The 22,520-nt window shown below is 36.1% G+C and overlaps 1 protein-coding gene across 3 annotated transcripts in view; it reads left to right on the top strand.

The window, feature by feature from the left end:
- Window positions 1–22,520, top strand: part of doc2b (double C2-like domains, beta) — a 223,447-nt gene that overhangs the window by 36,084 nt on the left and 164,843 nt on the right. For all 3 annotated transcript variants that reach the window (XM_084113642.1, XM_084113643.1, XM_084113641.1), the window contains exon 6: window positions 12,494–12,656. In XM_084113642.1, the coding sequence (XP_083969768.1) occupies window positions 12,494–12,656 (163 nt within the window). The remainder of the gene's footprint in view (window positions 1–12,493; window positions 12,657–22,520) is intronic.

Raw genomic sequence — 22,520 nt, forward strand, 5'->3', positions numbered from 1 at the left:
CAGTAATGTTTTTTGTTTTTTTTCGAAGGCATGTTTATAAATGCTACTTAATGTCCTAATTGAACTAAAGTCTAATCCAGGCTTAATCTAAACCTTGTCTGTGAAACTAGGTCTATAAGTGTTTTTTTATATATATTATTAAAATGTATAGGATTGATTCAAAATCTGGTTTGTTCCATTCCCAACTGTAAAAGAGTTTATTATAATGGAGTGATAGAGAAAATAGGGAATAGAAATACAACAGAGGTTCCAATGAAAAATGTGACACATTATGTTTAAGCCTGTGTGTGCGTGATTGTATACATTAGGGGAACAAGGTATGATGGAATGCTTTGTGTGTGTTTGTTGAAGAAGAGAGATTCATTCCCTGCGGTATATGCCTGGAGATAATGAGTCTCTAGATATTTATGTTCACAAAGACATGGTTACTTCTGTATTTCATCTTCTACTCCTCACTGACCTTGAAATAACACCGACACATTTCCCAAATGCTCTCTTATTCACTGCTTCTCCCCCCAATTCAGGGAATTAGAACTGCTGTTCACCCAATGACTTGTCTTAATGTGATGGTTTATGTGACAGACATGCATTAGACACAGGTGGTGCTTTATTTTTTTTATTGAATGCTTGTTGGTCATCATTCATGAGACTTGAGCTTTAATTAAATTCTGGAGTAGGGATGCAAGAGACTGCGCTCGTGTACTTGTACTCAGTAAAACGCTCTGGTACAACAACCAAAACCCCACAGCGCGTGCAGTATGGTGCTTGTGACAAAGAAACACAGACAACAGAGCAAACAGAGAGCAGAATGGATATATCAGAGAAGGATGTCTATGAAGTAAATGAATCGAAGTAAAATTATGGTAAACAAATGAAATATTTATGCCTATAGCAGCACAGACGCGTGCAAAACGTAATCGTATATTTAAGTGAAACTTGCGCTGTTACGTGATTTATGTTTAACGAGTGGTTCCCTACATTATTACAGGACAAGAAGTTTACTGTGCGCAAATTCACACAAAATTATGTCAGCATGCCCGTCTTTGCGAGTATCCTAGTGTAAACAGTTGGTTATGTCTTAAGTGAACGTAAACAGTTAAGAAATAAAACGCATGTGTAACAGTATATTTGAACTGTGCATTTGGTCTTAAAGGGACAGCAGCCTAATTTCACTGGTATTTAAAAATTTTAACCACTGACCCAACCAGGCCAGTAGAAAAAATCCTTAGCATTGAGCCCTGCTGAATCAGCTCTAAATATGTACTGTGTTATATAGACCGAGCAATGAATGAACAGTGAAAGTAACAGAAGCTTGTACAATACTGTACATTTTAACAGGCATATTTAAGCATGAAAATAAGGAAATATATATTTGCTACACAAATCGAGAATATGATTCATATTATTTGGTTTCTCTACCTAATATATTTATAAATTACAAATGCGTTGAAAAACAGGTATCGGTATTGGTGAGTACCAAAAATTAAATGATATGTTTCGGCCTCGTTCTAGAAAGTGTGTTATTGGTGCATCCCCAAACTAAAGTGTCATATCTGGGCCTCTAGCGACACCAAAAAGAGTCTCAAAAATATTTGTTTTCCAAACACTCAATGCATCTGCCATTTGGCTGTTGTAACAGATAGTCTCGTCCCAAGTTCACACAATTGGTTGAGCAAATGTTGGGCTGGTTGGAAAAAGGAACCAAAGCAATTTTTTTATTCTACCACAGTCACAGAGTTTCACCTTTTTGTGGAAATCAATGGATTATTTTATATATGTATATAATTTATATTTGTTTGTTTGTTCATTTATTTATAAGTACAAATACATATTTCCCCCCACACATGACAGACACAAATGGCACCATGTTTGTGGAGTGACCCAGTTGTCTCTGCACATTAGGCTGCACTTGAATCCTCTGGTAGATCCGTTTTCTTTCTTTTTTTAAATAGTCGTTTGGAAGGTAAAATCTTTCTTATTGAAGTCTGGTGCATTTACTTTTCCCCCCATGGTCCTTTATTGCGTATGTTAATGCATTATGTACTTTGATAATGTCTTTCATTTCACTGTCAATGAAGGTTTTTAGGTTATAAAAGCAGAACGGATGTAGGAGAATAGGACCACTTTAGTATTAAAGGAAAATTATGATTTTGTGAGTCAGTACAATTAATAATCTAATTCACTTTTATTTTGCCATTTAAAAAAAACACTTATTTTATTTTCCGAGGGTTTATGTTGTGTTATTGCCAGTGTCGGGTGTAATGCATTACTAAGTAATTAATTACTAAAATTAAATTACTTTTTCCTTGAAAAAGTAAAGTAAGGGATTACTCTTAATTTTTCTGTTATTTAAATAGTTACTTCTGATGGAAATACTGTTAGACTATAGAACAATTCTATATAAAACAATAGTGGATTTAACATCAAATACATTTAAATACATTGGTCAGTTCAAGAACAATTTATGCAATTTTATATTATTTATTTGAAAGAATTAGAGAGCAGTTTCATTTTTATCCTTGTATTGTTCAACTGGTCAAGGTTGATATGGGAATTAGAAAGTAATAAGTAATGCAGTAGTTTTTAGAGCGAGTTATAGGTACTGTAATCTAGTTGTCAAGTCGCCTTAATTTATATAGCGCTTTTAACAATATAGATTGTTCCAAAGCAGCTTTACAGTGATAATAGGAAATTAAAGTCCAGAGATTGTTTTGGCTTTACAGCAGCTCTAGAATAAAGTTATTGTCCAGATAAAGTTAGTTTTGATTGATTCACTTCAGTCGCAACGATCATTAGTTATTAACTTAGGGGCTGCTAACACCACAACGTTCTAACAGAAAACCCTTAAGTTCTCTCTGCGCAACCTTTAAAAGCGCGAACCTTTGAGAACGCTGTGACGGTGTGCACATGCATATTACGTGTTTAGTCTATAGGTATGCGCGTTTGAATATATGTGCGCAGGCATGCAGTCCTTCTTTACAAACCAACCCTCAACAAACTACTTGTCTGGCCTTAAGATTTATAATACAGAATTTGTTTCGCTGTCGCGTAGCCATGTGAACCAGAATTATCCCCAGAATTATCCAGAATTATACTTTTATCTGTATAGAGGTAAAGGGAAGGGAAGGAGGCCTTCACAGGGGAGAGACTAGATGACACTTCAGGACTGTGTTGTCGTCGCGTCCTTCATCAGATCTGGATATGGCCTGGATCCGGCGGACTGTGGTAAACCTCAGGATAAACAGAGAGACTAATATTAGCGTAGACGCCATCTTCCTTATGATGCAATGAGTACATCAAGATTTATGGGAAGTGTTCCCGGTTCTGGCTGACCTAATCTATGCAGCCTAACATTGAATTATAGAAGTCTATAATGTGTTGTGTATGCTAGGTCAAAGAGATGTGTTTTTAGTCTAGATTTGAACTGACAGAGTGTGTCTGCTTCCCGGACAATGTTAGGAAGATTGTTCCAAAGTTTTGGTGCTAAATAGGAAAAAGATCTACCGCCAGCAGTCGATTTTGATATTCTAGGTATTATCAACTGGCTGGAATTTTGAGATTGCAATAGACGTGAAGGACTATAATGCGTTAAGAGCTCGTTCAAGTACTGCGGAGCTAAACCATTTAGTGCTTTGTAAGTAATCCGCAATATTTTAAAATGTATACAATATTTAATAGGGAGCCAGTGCAGTGTTGACAGAACAGGGCTAATATGGTCATACTTTCTGGTTCTGGTAAGAACTCTAGCTGCTGCGTTTTGGACCAGCTGTAGTTTGTTTGAGCATGCAGGGCAACCACCCATAATAGCATTACAATAATCTAGCATTGATGTCATGAACGCATTAACTAATTGTTCCGCATCTGTCAACGAGAGCATATGACATCATTTAGATATATTTTTAAGATGGAAAAATGCGGTTTTACAGATACTAGACACATGACTTTCAAATGAAAGATTGGTATCAAAGAGCACACCCAGGTTCCTGACAGAGCAGCCATCAAGTGTTAGACATTATTCTAGGTTATTATGTGAGGAAGTGTTTTGTCCAATAATTAGAATCTCTGTTTTTTCAGAATTAAGAGTAGGAAATTACTAGTCATCCAATTTTTTATATCAGCTATGCATTCCGTTAATTTTGTGAATTGGTAAGTTTTGTCAGGGCGTGAAGAAATATAGAGCTGAGTATCATCAGCATAACAGTGAAAACTAATGCCATGCTTCCTAATGATATCTCCTAAGGGTAGCATGTACAGAGTGAACCGCAACGGTCCTAGTACTGAGCCTTGTGGTACACCATACTGAACTTGTGATTGATAAGACATCTCTTCATTTACTGCTACAAACTGATAACTGTCAGATAAGTGATTTAAACCATGCTAATGCAGTTCCACTAATGCCAACATAATTTTCGAGTCTATTTAAAAGAATGTTGTGGTCAATAGTATCAAATGCAGCACTAAGATCAAGTAACACTAATAGCGAGATACAACCATGATCGGATGATAAGAGCAAATCATTTGTGACTAATGAGAGCTGTCTCAGTACTATGGTACGGTCTAAATCCTGACTGAAAATCCTTGCAGATATCATTTCTTTCTAAAAAGGAACATAGTTGTGAGGATACCGCCTTTTCTAGTATCTTTGACAGAAAAGGTAGATTCGAGAGCAGCCTTTAATTGACTAATTCTGTAGGATCAAGTTGCGTTATTTTAACAAAAAGTGTTAGGTACGTACCCTTATGACAAAGATGAATTAATGATATTAAGAAGAGGATTTATGACCTCTGGAAGCATCTCTTTCAATAGCTTAGTCCTCTCCTATAGCAATGAATGAATCAAATTTTTCCTCAAGGAGACTACAATGCACTGCCTGATGCGATACTGTAGTAGACGGTTGCATAGTTATAATTTTCTCCCTGATATTATCAATCTTGTTAGTAAAGAAGTTCATAAAGTCATTACTGCTGTGCTGCTTGGAAACGTCTGGGGTTGAAGATTTATTTTTTGTTGATTTAGCCACTGTTTCAAATAAATACCTAGGGTTTTGTTTATTTTCTTTTAATAGGGTTGAAAAATAAGCAGATCTAGCAGCTTTTAAGGCCTCACTGTATGCAATCGTGCTCTCCTTCCATGAAATGTGAAAAAACTCTAGTTTTGTTTTCTTCCAGTTGCGCTCCATTTTTCTGGCTGCTCTCTTAAGGGCCTAAGTGTGCTCATTGTACCAGGGCGTTGGACTATTTTCTTTAATCTTCTTTCAGCGCAATGGAACAACTGTGTCTAAAGTGCTGGAAAAGAGAGAGTTAAAAGTTTGTCGCAATATCTAGTTCTTCTAAGCTATCTGGGATGCTGAGGAGATTAAACTGATCAGGAATATTATTAATAAAGCAATCTTTAGCGGCAGAAGTGATAGGTTTAACATACAGTGAGGAAAATAAGTATTTGAACACCCTGCTATTTTGCAAGTTCTCCCACTTAGAAATCATGGAGGGGTCTGAAATTGTCATCGTAGGTGCATGTCCACTGTGAGAGACATAATCTAAAAAAAAAAATCCAGAAATCACAATGTATGATTTTTTAACTATTTATTTGTATGATACAGCTGCAAATAAGTATTTGAACACCTGAGAAAATCAATGTTAATATTTGGTACAGTAGCCTTTGTTTGCAATTACAGAGGTCAAACGTTCCTGTAGTTTTTCACCAGGTTTGCACACACTGCAGGAGGGATTTTGGCCCACTCCTCCACACAGATCTTCTCTAGATCAGTCAGGTTTCTGGGCTGTCGCTGAGAAACACAGAGTTTGAGCTCCCTCCAAAGATTCTCTATTGGGTTTAGGTCTGGAGACTGGCTAGGCCACGCCAGAACCTTGATATGCTTCTTACAGAGCCACTCCTTGGTTATCCTGGCTGTGTGCTTCGGGTCATTGTCATGTTGGAAGACCCAGCCTCGACCCATCTTCAATGCTCTAACTGAGGGAAGGAGGTTGTTCCCCAAAATCTCGCAATACATGGCCCCGGTCATCCTCTCCTTAATACAGTGCAGTCGCCCTGTCCCATGTGCAGAAAAACACCCCCAAAGCATGATGCTACCACCCCCATCCTTCACAGTAGGGATGGTGTTCTTGGGATGGTACTCATCATCATTCTTCTTCCTCCAAACACGTTTAGTGGAATTATGACCAAAAAGTTCTATTTTGGTCTCATCTGACCACATGACTTTCTCCCATGACTCCTCTGGATCATCCAAATGGTCATTGGCAAACTTAAGACGAGCCTTGACATGTGCTGGTTTAAGCAGGGGAACCTTCCGTGCCATGCATGATTTCAAACCATGACGTCTTAGTGTATTACCAACAGTAACCTTGGAAACGGTGGTCCCAGCTCTTTTCAGGTTATTGACCAGCTCCTCCCGTGTAGTTCTGGGCTGATTTCTCACCTTTCTTAGGATCATTGAGACCCCACGAGGTGAGATCTTGCATGGAGCCCCAGTCCGAGGGAGACTGACAGTCATGTTTAGCTTCTTCCATTTTCTAATGATTGCTCCAACAGTGGACCTTTTTTCACCAAGCTGCTTGGCAATTTCCCCGTAGCCCTTTCCAGCCTTGTGGAGGTGTACAATTTTGTCTCTAGTGTCTTTGGACAGCGCTTTGGTCTTGGCCATGTTAGTAGTTGGATTCTTACTGATTGTATGGGGTGGACAGGTGTCTTTATGCAGCTAACGACCTCAAACAGGTGCATCTAATTTAGGATAATAAATGGAGTGGAGGTGGACATTTTAAAGGCAGACTAACAGGTCTTTGAGGGTCAGAATTCTAGCTGATAGACAGGTGTTCAAATACTTATTTGCAGCTGTATCATACAAATAAATAGTTAAAAAATCCTATATTGTGATTTCTGGATTTTTTTTTTTAGATTATGTCTCTCACAGTGGACATGCACCTACGATGACAATTTCAGACCCCTCCATGATTTCCAAGTGGGAGAACTTGCAAAATAGCAGGGTGTTCAAATACTTATTTTCCTCACTGTATTTGTAACACAGAGTCGACTTTGCAGCCTTGGCTAAATTAACTATACACAAGACTAGATACTGATCTGAGATGTCATCACTCTGCTGCAGAATTTCAATGGCATCAACATTGATTCCATGTGATAATATTTGATCTAGAGTATGATTACGACAATGAGTAGGTCCTGACACATGTTGTCTAACTCCAATAGAGTTCAGAATGTCTTTAAATGCCAATCCCAATGCATCTTTTTCGTTATCTACATGTATATTAAAATCACCAACAATTAGGACTTTATCTGCAGCCAATACTAACTCTGATAGAAAATCAGCAAATTCTTTAATAGTCTGTATGATGCCCTGGTGGCCTGTATACAGTAGCTAGCACAAATCTCCAACGCCATTTACACTTGATAGTGTTACATTAAGCACCAACACTTCAAAATAATTATATTTAAAACAAGACTTCTCAGTAATTCTGAAGATATTACTATAATTACAGCAACACCTCCCCCTTTGCCTTTCTTGGGGGGTGGACTCATTTAAAGCAGGGTTCACCAATCTCGGTCCTGGAGGGCCGCTGTCCTGCAGAGTTTAGCTCCAACCCCAATTAAACACACCTGAACCAGCTAATCAAGGTCTCACTAGGCATACTAGAAACTTTCAAACAGGTGTGTTGGAGCTGGTTGGAGCTAAACTGTGCAGGGACAGCAGCCCTCCAGGACCGAGATTGGTGAACCCTGATTTAAAGTAATGTAATCGTCTGGTTTTAGCCAGGTTTCTGTCAAACACAGCACATCTAGGTTATAATCTGTAATCATATCATTAACAATAAGTGCTTTTGGAGTAAGGGAAGGAATATTCAGAAGCCCAAGTTTTATCATTTGTTCATCCGTATTATATCTGTTTTTTACAGACACAGTCTCTATATGATGATATCTAGGTGAAAGAGTCTATGTGATGTGATTTTATTTGACCTCAGTAACGTGAGACAGCTAGCAGACGGTCGGTTTAGCCAGTCTGTCTGCTTCCTGACCTGAGCCCCAATTCATGTTTGAGCTCTAAGACTATGTGCCAGATTACTAGAGAGAAGAGCAGCACCATCCCAGGAGGGATGAGTACCATCTCTTTTCAACAGGTCAGGTCTGCCCCAAAAACTTTTCCAATTGTCTATGAATTCTATATTATTTTGCAGACGCCACTTAGACAGCCAGCCATTGAGTGAGCACAGTCTATTAAGTATCTCATCACTCCTTCGAACAGGAAGGGGGCCAGAGCAAATTACCGTGCCTGACATCGTACTTGCGAGTTCACACACCTCTTTAACGTTAATTTTGGTGATCTTCAACTGGCGAAGTCGAACATCATTTGTGCCGACGTGAATAATAATCTTAGAGAATTTACGATTAGCATTAGCCAGCACTTTTAAATTTTCTTTGATGTCAGGTGCTCTGGCTTCCGGCAAACATGTGACTATGGAGCTGGTGTCTCTATTTTCATGTTCCGTGTAATAGAATCAACAATAACTAGGGCACATTCAACAGGATTCTCAGTGGGTGTTTCACTGAGTCGAGAGAACCTGTTCAATGCTGTAATCGGAACGGAAGAGCAGTGTTCTGTCCCGCGACTACAGCATCTCATGGTCACCCAGTTGCCCTGCTGCACGGGCTCTACAGCTGGAACCGTTTTATGCTAGCGATAATGATTTAGATAAAAGCTAGCGATGTCAGATTAATGTTATAGGCAATATTAGACAATACCTAATATATGTTGATGAGTAAGTTAAATTTAGCAAATAAGAACAAGAAGGAATGATATTAAATAGAGATTCAAAACAGAAGGCTATACAGAGCTTACAGACACAGACCAGCAGCAAGACAGACAGGAGCAATCGAATTCCCTTGAATTCGATTGTTGAATTTGAATTTGAATTCGATTCTTCAACAGTTACAGTTACACTGTTGAAGATATAATTAGCTGCTAGAAATTAACTGCTTATTTAGAGTAACTTACCCAACACTGCTTAGTGCCAAGTATAAAATGTATCAATGTATTTTTTTCACCCAGAAACACAGTGAAAGCATAGCGACATTATTCTGCTTATGTAGGCTACTTTAAAAACTAGGGGGCTATACACTCATAAGGGGGCCAAAACCAGACATTGCAGACATTCAAAGTGGATTGTTTTTTCTAAATTACATGTTATCTCCCTCTGATAAAACTCAGTTCTGTGAAAATGACTGTTCACAAATGACTCTAAGTTATTTTTTTCACTGTGAATGAACTGATTGCAGTAGTAGTTTAAAATGTACTTTTCCCTCTTGCTGGCTAGTACAAATTGGTACCCTGGGGAATACAAAACGGTTGCTTCCTGCATTCCTTTGGCTTCTGCACTAAACACAAAGACTTCATCTATGCTCAAAGAGTCTTTAACATTTCTTTCCTTTGCGTGTTTGTTGCGCACATCAAAAACCGTCAGAGGTGAAGACCAATGCAAAATGTGCAAAACAAGCAAGGCTATATATTCTTAGATGATTGATTGACCCTGCAAGCTAGATGTGCATGGTTTTGTCTGGCCAGTGGTTGTGCAAATGGAGTTGTAACTGAGAAGGTACAGCTGGAGTTGATGTTTGCCAAGACTCCAGCAGCTGCTGTCAGTTCGACATTTCAGAGTCTGCTGTCCATCACTTCTTAATTGTCTTCCTGGCTACAACAGGGCCTGGTCTACCGCGCATCAGTCTCTCTCTGTTATATCACTGTATGAGTGACTTGCACTGGACCGTAATGTGCTCAGAACATCTCTAGAGCATTGCAGGGTTTTTTTTTCCGAGGGGTCATGGGTTTTGAAAGGACTGTTTGAGTTTTTGGTGTGTGTCACCTGATTAAGTGCCACTGCCTTGAAAATGATGGGCCTGACGTTAGTTACTTGTCTGCTGGGTTCTGTGGTATGAAATGAACATGAATGAGCATAACCAGTCATCCATATTGAGTATACATTCATTAAAGCACCAAATGGAAATGCCATATAACATAGTAAATATAGTGAAAGATGGTGAAAGATTTCAAATATACTCTGCCCACTCCGCTCAGTCACCGTGGTGTTGTGACCGAGCAAAATTCCAGTAGTTGGTAAGAGTACATGTATTCAATACTACAGAAATGAATACTGTACATGTAACAATTCATGTTGCAGCGACATTAAAACAATGCCATATAGCCTCCGCATCTTTCTCATGTATATAACTGAACATAGCTAAAAGTTTTTTCAAGTAATTATTCAAAACAGCACTGAGTAATGAAATAAAGAACAAAGAAAATTACAGTAGAAGAAAAACAATAGAACAAAGGTACAAATGAAATAGTGCCTTTAGCATTTTTTTCAGGTATCTAAGGTAGTAGCAGTGTTAAAATATTATTTATATATTTGAATTAGCTTTTATTTTTATATTATCAGTTTTCATTTCATTTATTATCATTTATTAATTATTAGTGTTTTTTATTAATTAGTTATTCTTATTTTTTTAAGATTTCTATTTACATAACATATAACACATAACATAACACAACAAAACGTATAACACATAGCTCAAAACAAAACAGTTCAGCGCTCAGGCACCTGCTGAGAACAGATTTATCTCGGCCAGTCCTTCGGGAATTTGCTGCTGGCTCTTATGTAGATAGTGTTGAAACATGAGGTATACTTCATTTTGGGTATATCAAATGAACAATCTATGGTCTGTTATTAATCTATTACTTGTTCCAGAGCAAATCGATTTGGCTAAGGGCAAGGATATGTTTCATAATTTCTGCTTTTTTACTTTTGACTGAACTGTTTGCTTGTGTTGATTTCATATATTATTTTATGTAAAAAACATGCTGTATGCGGTTTTGATAAAGGGTCCGTTAGTGATTGTGATTTTGACTTTAGTAAAAATCACATTATTCCGCCATTAGATAGCAGCAAATACTGTCTTTATGAGTGAGTCAGTAGCAAAGATTTTTATATTGAAATGGACTGAAACAGGGTTGTAAACATGGACATTGTTGTTAATTAAAAAAGAAATAAATAATATATATATATATATATATATATATATATATATATATATATATATATATATATATATATATATATATATATATATATATATATATATATATTTATATTTATATATATATATATATATATATATATATATATATATATATATATTTATTATTATTATTATTATTATTATTATTATTATTACTATAATATATTATTATTATAATTATTATAATATATATTATTATTATTATTATTATTATTATTATTATTATTATTATTATTATTATTATTATTATTATTTTATTAAAAAAAAAATTAAACAACACCTTATAAGATGCAACTTACAAATGCATTGACTAGCGTTGTCATGGGAAATCCTCTTAACGGTTAAAGAGACAAAGAAATCGTTTTCCTCAGTGGACATTGAAACTGATTTTGTGATTATGATTGACCTGAAGAATATCAGCTTGATGCAAGTAATGTACTCGCTTAAGGCCTGTTCACACCAAGGATGATAATAAAGATAACAATAAAGATATAGTTCTAAAAAACATTCTCAATAGTAAACAATAACAGAGTCCACACCACAGGTACAACGATAACGAAAAGAAACAATATCATTGTAATCACTTTCAGAACGATTTTATCCAACTGATGAACGGTTAAAATATTGACAGCCAATCAGAATCCATCCTGCTCTAACAAGCTTGAGCATTTAAAGTGACAGACAAGCACAAGCACACACACACAATTCTGAACCTGTTGCATAGAACTGAATAAAGAATAATAAACTGTACTGATATTTAATGTTAATATATTTTCTGTCCATTTTTAATGTTACTTTCAATAAAAGTGTGGTTATTGTATTTTATTGGCTTGTATTTTTTTTTATTCAGTATAATTTAAAATGATTTAATTTCATTAAAAAGTATAATTGTACAATTGTACAAAAAAGCTAATTTAAAATAAGAAATAAAAAAATTTAAGAAGCATTTTCGGTTTTCGTCCAAGTGCATCCTGAATTTTCTGTTTCGGCTCAGAATTTTCATTTTGGTGCCTCCCATAATATAATATAATATAATAAATATAATATAATATAATATAATATAATATAATATAATATAATATAATATAATATAATATAATATAATATAATATAATATAATATAATAAATATAATATAATATAATATTTTAACATTAAAACATTACACAGATTTTGAGAGCATGCTGGTTAGCTGGACAGACAGCTGTAATGTTTTGTGTTAAATGTACGATAAAGTTTTAAAAGCAGTGCTCGATTCTCTCCAGATGAGCATTCTGTGATAACTTTGTGTCTTTGGCCACATGAGTTTACTTTGTTCCTTTGAGTACCTGCTCTCAATCACTCCACAATGAGCTGTGTTTGATTTGTTTTCCTTTCCCTGCTCTTCAAAGGTGTGGAAACGTTCTGGAGCCTGGTTCTACAAAACCCTGCCGAAGCATATTCGTCCCATTAAGGATACAGTTCTAGATAACAGGAAGTCAGTATTAGAAAGTGGAGAGCAGCTGCCAGTGGCCAGGAGTGCACCAGTCAGCTACACATGGGCTCAAAGCAAAGGTCAGATGCTAATTATTCTATTCTATTCTATTCTATTCTATTCTATTCTATTCTATATGGAATGCACAGAGCTTTAAAGACTGAAATTCTTGTACTCAAGGAGTAACAGGATCAAATCCGATCTGTCAAATCCCATTCCCCCTTTTTCTCCCATTACTTTTCTGTCTGGTTTCACTTTTTTTCCCTAAAATTAAAGGCAAAGATCAAAACAAAATATTGATTTAAAAAAACAAAAACAAAAAAACAATGGACTTAAAGGAATAAAATGCGTCCAATACAAGTTAAACTCATTCAACAGCATTTTTTTTCAAACATTGATTATTATGAAAAATAAATTCCACTCGTCCCCCCTTTTCTTCTTTAAAAAAAAGTAAAAAAGTCAGGTTACTTTGAGTGGAGGTGAATGCTCACCATTTCAATATTATAGCCACAAGATGTAGACAATGAGTATTAACATGATTTTAGTGTGAGGAAATCACGTACCATTTTTGTGTTAGTTGTATCCAAATTATGTCAAATTTTATTGCCAACTTAATTGCCTGAAAATGAAATGCCTAAAATAACCATAAAAAGTATGAGAATAATATACAACGAACAGAAGAATAAATGGTCATGTGTTTTTATAACATTACAAAGCTTTACATGTCTGCTTTAAATCCTCCAATAATTGGCCCCATTTACGAATATTAGTGCCTCATCGTAAAAAAGAAGAGTGAAATTAGCAATTAGCTTACCGTATTGTTCCGAATATAAGACGATCCTGAATATAAGACGACCATCCCCCCCCCCCCCCCCCCTTTTTGAGAAAAGGCCTTTTGAGGACCAAATCTTGTCTTTTAAAGAAAATACTTTATTTGAAAATAATTTTTATATTGCATATTTAAATTTGAAATTGTTGTATTTAAAGAATGGTAAATACTGCTAAAATGTACCAACAATCACATTCAGAAATAAACACTTTTACACTAAACACTAAACCATAAAACATTACCATAAAAACAACCTCAAGTTCTCATTTAGTGGATTTCATTGTACACAATAAAGGTGAGAAATCAGTCATAGTGACAGATGCTGGCATGTCAAAAACACAGGTGTTTAATCTGCATTGCCTATCTGATACAGGGGATATGAATGTTTTTTCCTTAGGCCGATCACATATCGCTGAAAAGACAGCAGTTTCTCCCTGTAGTTGGAGGGCAAGCGCTAATCTTTTACGCCAAATCATTCATCATTCAAAGCAGCCACTTTGAAGGTATTGACGGGCAGGTGCATCAGTACACAGCCGAAATAAGAAATGATGGGCCAGCTGGTGGGTAAGTTTAGCTTTTTGGCGATTTCCAGTGCCTTCAGCTGGATGACGGCACTGGTTATAGGAAACCCCTAAAAAAATGTTTTGACTACGTACTGACACACTTGCCTTGTCAGTTTCTTCGAAGCGGACGCTTTAGGAATGCAATAAGCTTTTCTTTGACTGTTAGCATTTTTAAGACGGCCTTTTTGGGTTCGCCATCTTCTAACATTATACTCAGATACACCATATGTCTGTGTTTATCAGTCCGGGGGAATCACTTGTTTTACACGTATTTGGCACTCCCTATTGTTGCAGGTGTATTACTGACATGTAAAAGTCTAGCCCCCAAATATAAGACGACCCCATTTTTTTAGATGTATTTCCAAGAAAAAAACAACGTTTTATATTTGGAACAATACGATAGTTTGTATTGAACTCCGAACATTTGGACACAAAAATAAATGCCATTGCATTAGATAACATAGGTAGAACAACCAAAACTTTTCAACCAAACCAATTCACAAAAAAAGAAGTAAAATAGTAAAACATTAGATCTACTTTGCTATTATGTACACTAGGGGTGTAACAATATATCGTGTCGCAATACAAAAATGCAACAATATGTATTGTGGATAGTGACAATATGTATCGTGGATAGTGACAATATGTATCGTGGATAGTTCACCCAAATAAAAAATTACCCTGTGAGAAAAAATTGAAGTTTTCAGAGTCAGTACTACATTAAACTACAATATATTATGTTGAATATAATGTATAATAATGGGGGAATATTAGTGGGTCCTGATAATGCTTATGTTATAAGTCTTATGTTACCAGTAAAAAGTGGCCTACATTATTTTAAATATATCTAGCCAGTGACAGAGTGCAAGCATATTCGTAATAAAATAAAATAATTCGGTATTTTCAGGTTCAGAATCATGAATATATTTATTCTGGTGTCACCATTGTACAAGCCTATTCATTTACACCCACAATGTTATATCAAATTTAGCATTTAATCAACAGTACATTTTTTCTTAACCTTTTATTATATGTCTTGGAGTATCGCAATAATATCGTATCGTGAGTTCAGTATCGTGATATGTATCGAATCGTGAAATTAGGGTATCGTTACACCCCTAATGTACACACACTTGACTGGATTTTGTCTGTAATTAGGTAATTGTAGCAGGTATCCAAATATACTGGTGAGGCTATAGATCTAAAGGTCAGTTGGCTTATTAATACACCCCTTAGTAATTTCTGCATTTTAGATGGGACATCCCATTCTCTACCAGTGGTGCTATTAATGAGCTCTGCCAATCTTAAGGTGACCCCATTTAACCCTTCTCCAAATAAACATTCACCCTCACATCCATTTCAGGCTGAAACGCTTTATAGCTTCCAGGCACAGTTCTGCTTAACCTTGCAGAAATGCATTTAAGAGAGGATGAAAAGTGAAATATATGTAAAAATAAACTCTCCATGGCATGAATTAAATGGACCCATCTGCAGTGTGTGATAAGCTTACTTATCAGAAGAATTAGGCAGTTCTACAGCATATGAACCAACGGCCCTCAAGCGCTGTCTCTCATAGTAAAGACACACAGAGGACCAATATATCATCATTTTATTACCTATAATAAAGCTTGTGGTCCATCAGAGTTTACAGTCACACGGTATCTCATGCATTTCATTATCTCTGACATGCAAATAAGATGTTCAGGAACGTTCATCAATTCCACATATGGGGCTTTTTTATAGCTTTACAAAGATGTATCGATGGAATGGTTTACATTGGCAGGAGCACATCTGTTCATATGTTCCTAGACTGTGATTCATATGCAGTTTTCCTTTTTTTTCGTTAAACCAGCCTTAGAGTAACAAATGTGGCTTGGTACCATCCACACGTGCTTTAGAGTGAGAGGTGAATGAGGTGCATTAGTGTTTTGGGGTTGGACACCTTTTTTTTTGCAGGTTATGTCAAAAAAGACATGAAAGTTTGTGGTATTTACACCCACTCGAGCGATTAATTTGCTAAAAAGTAGCCATTGAGCATCGTCGAGAGGTTAAAAGGAATTGGACAGAGCCGTAACGTCTCTGGAATTGGATTGGATTAAACCCGCCAATAGCGCGCCAGGTGGATATGCCAGTTTGTGATTGGTTCCCGCAAATTTGTAAAGGAAGCAGCAGAGATAAATGTACAGGTTTCCAGCCTGAGCTGCAGGGCGAAATCAAATCGTCGGCAGATCAGGCTGGGTTTACCCAATCTAGATATAAGTGCAAGTTGATTTAGGAATTTCTCCTTCCTGACCCTTCGATAACATACACTCTTATAAGGGTTCTTCAGAGGTTTTTGCAGCATTTTAGGCTCAACAAAGAATTTTGTTCTTAAGAACCATATTTGGCTAAATGGGGATCTTGAGTTCAGTGGCGGCTCGTCAGGGGAGGGAAGGGAGGCACAGACTACCCAACATTTTGAGGTGAAAATGGGAGACAGTTATTCATTTTTAATGTCTCAGAATGTGTATTTCTTGTTTGTAATTTCAACCGTAATTTCCACCGCGCGCCTCTTTCCCGAATGTGCCGAATCTGCGAAACGCGAGTCCGAGGGGATAGAGAAAGGGAGGGGGAGACAAATCCATAGCCGGAGACTTATGTCTCCGTTGGTAAAATAAAATGAGCCAATCACCATTGAGTGTTTCACTTTCAGCAATTAAGAGTGTCGAGAAAAGTAACATGGCAGAGGAGGCTAGCCTCCCTTGGTATATCAATCAATCATCGAAGAGACTTAAATTACGTGATATTAGTTTAAACTGCTACCGTTTTTTTTTTGTTTTTTTTGTCGCAGAGTTAAAAAATGTTTAACTTTAAGTAAAATGCAGCGCTCATTTCTTTCACTGTTGTTTGATCAGCCATCCAATCACAGTGGAGGAGGGGGAGGACAAATACCACACTGACCAACCAACACATTTTGCTTGTATAACAGATGACAACAAAATCATTTAAAACAAGGACCAAAGCAAGTACTTCATATATTGCCAGCATTTTTATATTCAGAAACAAACTATTTGCGAAATCAGATACTAGTAAGACTCATGTGGATATTCTGTATCATATACCAAACTGGGGGAAAAACAACAACCAGAAAACGCTGTGCTGCTGAAGTTCTCAACCGCCCGCAGGTGTTTTCAGAAGAGCGCCTGCCGTTTTCAGCTGACTGAAATACACACGGCCTAAAGGAGAATTTTGAAGACTGCTTTACATGCTCGATTCAGTGCTGGCCTTTCTCTTTATGGTAATTACATTGAACTAGGATTAGAGTTTTTAAGATTCAAAAAGGTTGCAAAAGCACCATAAAGCATCAAAAGTGGTCTTTAAGAATCCGTCATTTTTTTCCACTTGTTTTTCAGTCTGGAGGAGTTGTTGCTATTTGAAAAATCAGAGCCATTCTGCAGATTTTTTGCAGTAGCAGTTGAAAGATTAAAAGTCTTGTGGTCCTCAGTCAATTAGTGTATGATCCCTATTTTTGGTCTGTGGATGATGCCTTGTGTTTTAAAATGTTCAGATTTTCATAGTCATGTAGTGGATTTGTAGTCATAGTCATAACGCTTTGTGTGAAACTTTGTGTAAAATGTAAGTTGTTATTCTGAAAATCTTTACATCTACTCTACTGCGTTCATGAGAGAAGCAGCGAACAAATCATTCTTTTGAGTCCGGCTTTTTTTTCAATGAATCAGCTGATCCAGTGCACAAAACTAATCTGAATTATTCAGTTCTCGAAATTCAACTCACTGACTTAGATGTTACAACATCTAATTAGCGGGGAATATCTTCTATGAATCACACAAACTGTCATATGGATCAGAAACTTATAATATAGTGTATGAGTCATATGAACCATTTTATGGTGCTTTTGCATTCTTGTTTTTTTTTTTTTTTTTTTTCTGAAAGATTTGGTCCCTGTTTAATGTAATTGCATGGAAAAGAGCGACCAGCACATTCTTATGAATTTATCCTTTTTTCTCATTTTTCAATCTAAAACATCTTCCACAGATATGATTTGAAAAAATCCATATAAAATGCTTTACTGCCGCTCTTAGGCTTGTGGCGTCAATTTGTGTACCCTGTGTAGATAAAATTGATCTGCAGAAGATCCATAGAAGAGAAGGGTTAAATCTGCAGCACATATATGTTGACTATATATATTATCTATAGTAAAACATTCTTTGTGGAATAATGAAAAGACAAAAACAAAACCTGAATTTGTGCAGTTATTTCAGGACATTTTATACGCCTTCTGTCTTTTGTTTAGTGTATTTACTCAGCAAGCTGAGAGTAAATGTTTCTAAGGCTTTTTTTGTGATCAAGCGCAATAATGTTGATACAATAATACTAAATCTGTATTGATCTAGTTGAAATCTGATTAAACAGAGCATGTTTGCTCTAGTCTTTTGAAGCCAGTTGTTGAAAAACTTGTTTTCAGAGAGTATTACAAAACATTGCAGAGACAGAGAAGAATTTATTTAAAGAAATATTACAGATTTAATAAAAGTCATTAAAGTCAAAGTCATCTCTGGCTTACTGTAAATTAAATTCCCACAATTTTATTCTCACTCATCCCTCCGTTTGTAAATGCAATGGAAAACATTGGATTGAAATTTAGAAGTGCTTTAACAAAATGCAAGCATCAGATTTCTGCAATTAAACCTTCTGCGGATTCGTCAGCTTAACTTGTATTTAATCTGGAACATCTTTTAATGTTGACAGGTCAAAATCATCACATCTCAACAAATATAATGGAGCGATCGACTGAATATCTTTCTGTTCCGCTGATTGTTAGGCTGGGTGCAGTTTCACTCACTCTGATGTCATTGGACATGCAGGTGAAGCGCTTCCCATCCCAGATGCTCTGGGGGAGACGACAGATAGAAGAATGATGATTATCTAAACGTTCTGCTCAGCTGCTTTCAGATTTAAACAGAGATTTCATAAATTAAACTTCTGCTTGGTAAAGTTGTTTTATAGGACTCGAAGTCATCCATTTTAGGGTGCATTCACACTTGGCATGTTTGGTTCAATTAAAACAAACCCTGGTGCGATTGATCTGTTTGTGCGTATCATCTAAGTAGGTGTGAACGCTGCCATCTGAACCCTGGTGCCACCAAACAAGCGGACCAAGACCCCTGAAAAGATGGGTCTCGGTCCACTTCCAAACGATCTCTGGTGCGGTTTGACTGAAATATGAACGCAACAAGGACCAAAGACATGTAAACGAACCAAAAACATGACATGATGTCACAAGATGCAACACTAAAAAGGACAGAATGCCTCAAGCATACCTGTTTTTTTCTCGTCATATTCTCGATGTTGCCCATCACAGTTGAGTACAGGCATCAGAACCTTGTCTCCTCGCAGCAGATCTTCATTTGTGTGTGTGACAGAGGGATTCCTGCCGCTGTTTTGACTCCTGTACTCATTTTCTACGCACATACAACAGGCATTGTTTTGGATGTTCAGTAAGTTCTGTGACAAAATTTACGCCATAAAAGCCGACCAATCAGGTTTGAACATATCCCTTTGCCTTTAGGTTCAGTGTTAAAAATGCCAGTGTGAAGACCACAGTGGCCAGATGTATAAACATAGCCATTATGTTAAGACACTACAGGTGAATAGGGTAAACATTTTAACTAGCAGATATCACCATGAAACTTTCCCAGTTGATTACCTACATTAAGATGAGAAAAAAATGTATTACAAGTTTTCTGTAATTTAATGTTTAAATATGCAAATTAGGCAATATCTAATTAAATATGCGCTAATTTGCATATATTTTAAAAAACGAAATCTGAGTATTGGATAAAGCCAGGTTAAAAATTATTTTTTCATTGTGTTCACATATTAGATGGGAAAAAAATTACAGAGGGATTTATGGATATCTACTTTTGTTATCCTGTAAATCAGAAAATACTGTCAATAGCCTTAAAAAAAATATTTTCGCCATGTTTTTTGGAATAAAATGTTATATAAATCAGGCTAGGAATAATATATTTACAAATCCCTCTGTAAATGTCTTCATAATATAACTAGGTACAAGACTGGAAAGTTTGGTGTATATAGGTGCTACTGAAGTGGAGATTTTGGACTTGGAGTATGAGAGAAAAGTCATTTTGAGAAAATGGGCTTTAAAGATTTATCATCAGCCAATGAGATTGCGCATTTAGAGTTAAATCCCCCCTTTTACTTTCACGATTGGTTGCTGATAAAAAGGAAATGACCATATTTGGATCCAACAGCATTATACAGGAGAGAGAAAGCTTTCTAACGGTGTGTGTGATGACAGGGAGCAGACAGCGATCGCGGAGCAGCGTGATGATTTAAAACGCCAACTTTTGTTGAATTTAGGAGAAATCTACAGACGCAAACAGACAAAGTGTAATAAAATAAAGACCTAAATGTGTATTTAGAACTTTTTTTTTACCACAAGTCTGAAAGAAGACAAGTTATTGAAGACAAATATCCCAAAATCTCAGAATTGACCAGTAAAAAACCCCCGATGTTTTTGCCTGCTGTGTCTCGCCTTAAGAACTACGATCAGCTAGCAGTTGGTTAGAGGTAATCAGTCTTACTTTTCGGTATCAAATTAGACCAATCTACATTTTTATGCAACTGACTTAAAAATGTTATGAACAGTCTTAAAGAAAAAGAAAAAAATGACTAACAGTTTATGCAACCGGCCCCCGGGACTATTTTTATTTTTTATAAATTTTGATTTTGAATTATTGGTTGTTATTTTCCTGTTTATTAAAGCTGCTTTGAAGCAATCTGTATCATATAAAGCACTATACACATAAAGGTTACTTGATTTGACAAATCATTTGCCAATAACTAGGCAATAGGAGCACCTTACAGTGCATCTTATCTGCCATAAACCACAAGCACAGCTTAAGCACAACTTATCTTCATCAACATTGATGCTTCTCTGGACTCTGCCTGCCAGACTCATTTATATATACTCATGAATTAATTCTGGTGGGTTAATCAGGCTAAACGTATGTAAATTTGTAAAATACAACTCATTGGAATTTCATGAAAATCCAGCTACTGGCAGCCATAACAGATTTGGGATGATAATGCGCCGGTCGGGTGGGTAATGAGCTCTTATTTAGAATTACTGATCACAAGGGAGTCTGTGACAGCGGTGGATCCCATTTTGTCTGAGAAGAGACACATTTTGTGACACATTGATGCGCTCTGAGAGTTTCCCATATACGTGTTTCTAATGACGTGTATGTTGGTGACACAGAATTCTAAAAAGAGTAAATATATTTAGCTCATGTGAATGTTTTGCTTGAATAGAAAAAAAAAAATATATATATATATATTCTCAACAAAAGCATGTCAGATGGTTGCTTGAATAACTGAATAGTCTTGTATAATTTGCCTGGTTTCAGGTTCAGTTGAACCTGATTGGAAGCATTTTTCAGGGAGTGTTTTTTTTAATTATTTTTTATTATCAAACACGTGGTTGTGCGCAATGGAACAAAATGCAGGGGTCTTGAGAATAATAATTAAAATAACTTTTATAAGAGTTTTACCATGTTGAAAGTCTAAAACAGCATTTTGTTAGCAGCACAATAATTAAGTCATCATTGCTTAAAAATTCAATACAACACAAAATCTAGATTAACTACTGCAGTGAACCACATTAATAGACTTGTCGACCAACGTTACCCATTTCTAAACTTTGGTTTCTTTATTGGGAGGTAACACCTGTTAGTGAAAAGCTGCAAATAAGCAAAAGATGGCTCAAGTAAGATATGGAGTAGATTATTTTTCTGCTTTTTAGAAATAAAAGACCTAAAAAGGAAATTATTATTACAAACATTCTTCAGATGATACTAGAAATGCCCAGAACACTGTTGCATGCTGGGTATAATTGGGTAAGGCCTTTGGGGAGGTAAGAATTTACTATCTTTTAGATTATTAACAAATTCTTCTCATCATAGCAAAAGGATTATTGCTTGTAAACATATATTTGGTCCAGTGTCTTGTGGTGAAGTGTTAAAGGCTGTAAATACTTTAGTTACACACTATAGTAGCACGATGTTTTTCATTTAAGCACATATTGATCCTAGAATTTAATTTAATCATACCAAATCGGAGAAGTAAATTATTCCCCTAAATCAGTGCACAAGAAGCCTCTTGTTTCCTGCTTCCTCATTTATCAATACGGTGACATTTATGTGTATCTGTAGTGCCTTTTTTTGGGATAATTTTTTTGATTTTTCATAGAGAGGAACACATACAATTACCCAATGGTTTCTTCACAATAATAGAATAAAAATTGACCCTCTGAACTAAGAAGAAACTAATAGAAGAACTAAAAAAGTATCTAATATGCACCTACACACTTTTTGCCAAGTACTGAGCATGTAGAGTATAGTGGTCTACTACAGTATACTGAAACCTTAACCTGAGGGCATGTGGGAGTGAGAGTGTTTAACCTTACAGGGGGAAAAAAACATTCAAACCTTAAGAATTTTCAAATGTATGATTCAAGGTTCAGATTA

This window comes from Abramis brama (genome assembly GCF_963993115.1).
Source record: "Abramis brama genome assembly, chromosome: 5".
Classification (NCBI taxonomy): Eukaryota; Metazoa; Chordata; class Actinopteri; order Cypriniformes; family Leuciscidae; genus Abramis; species Abramis brama.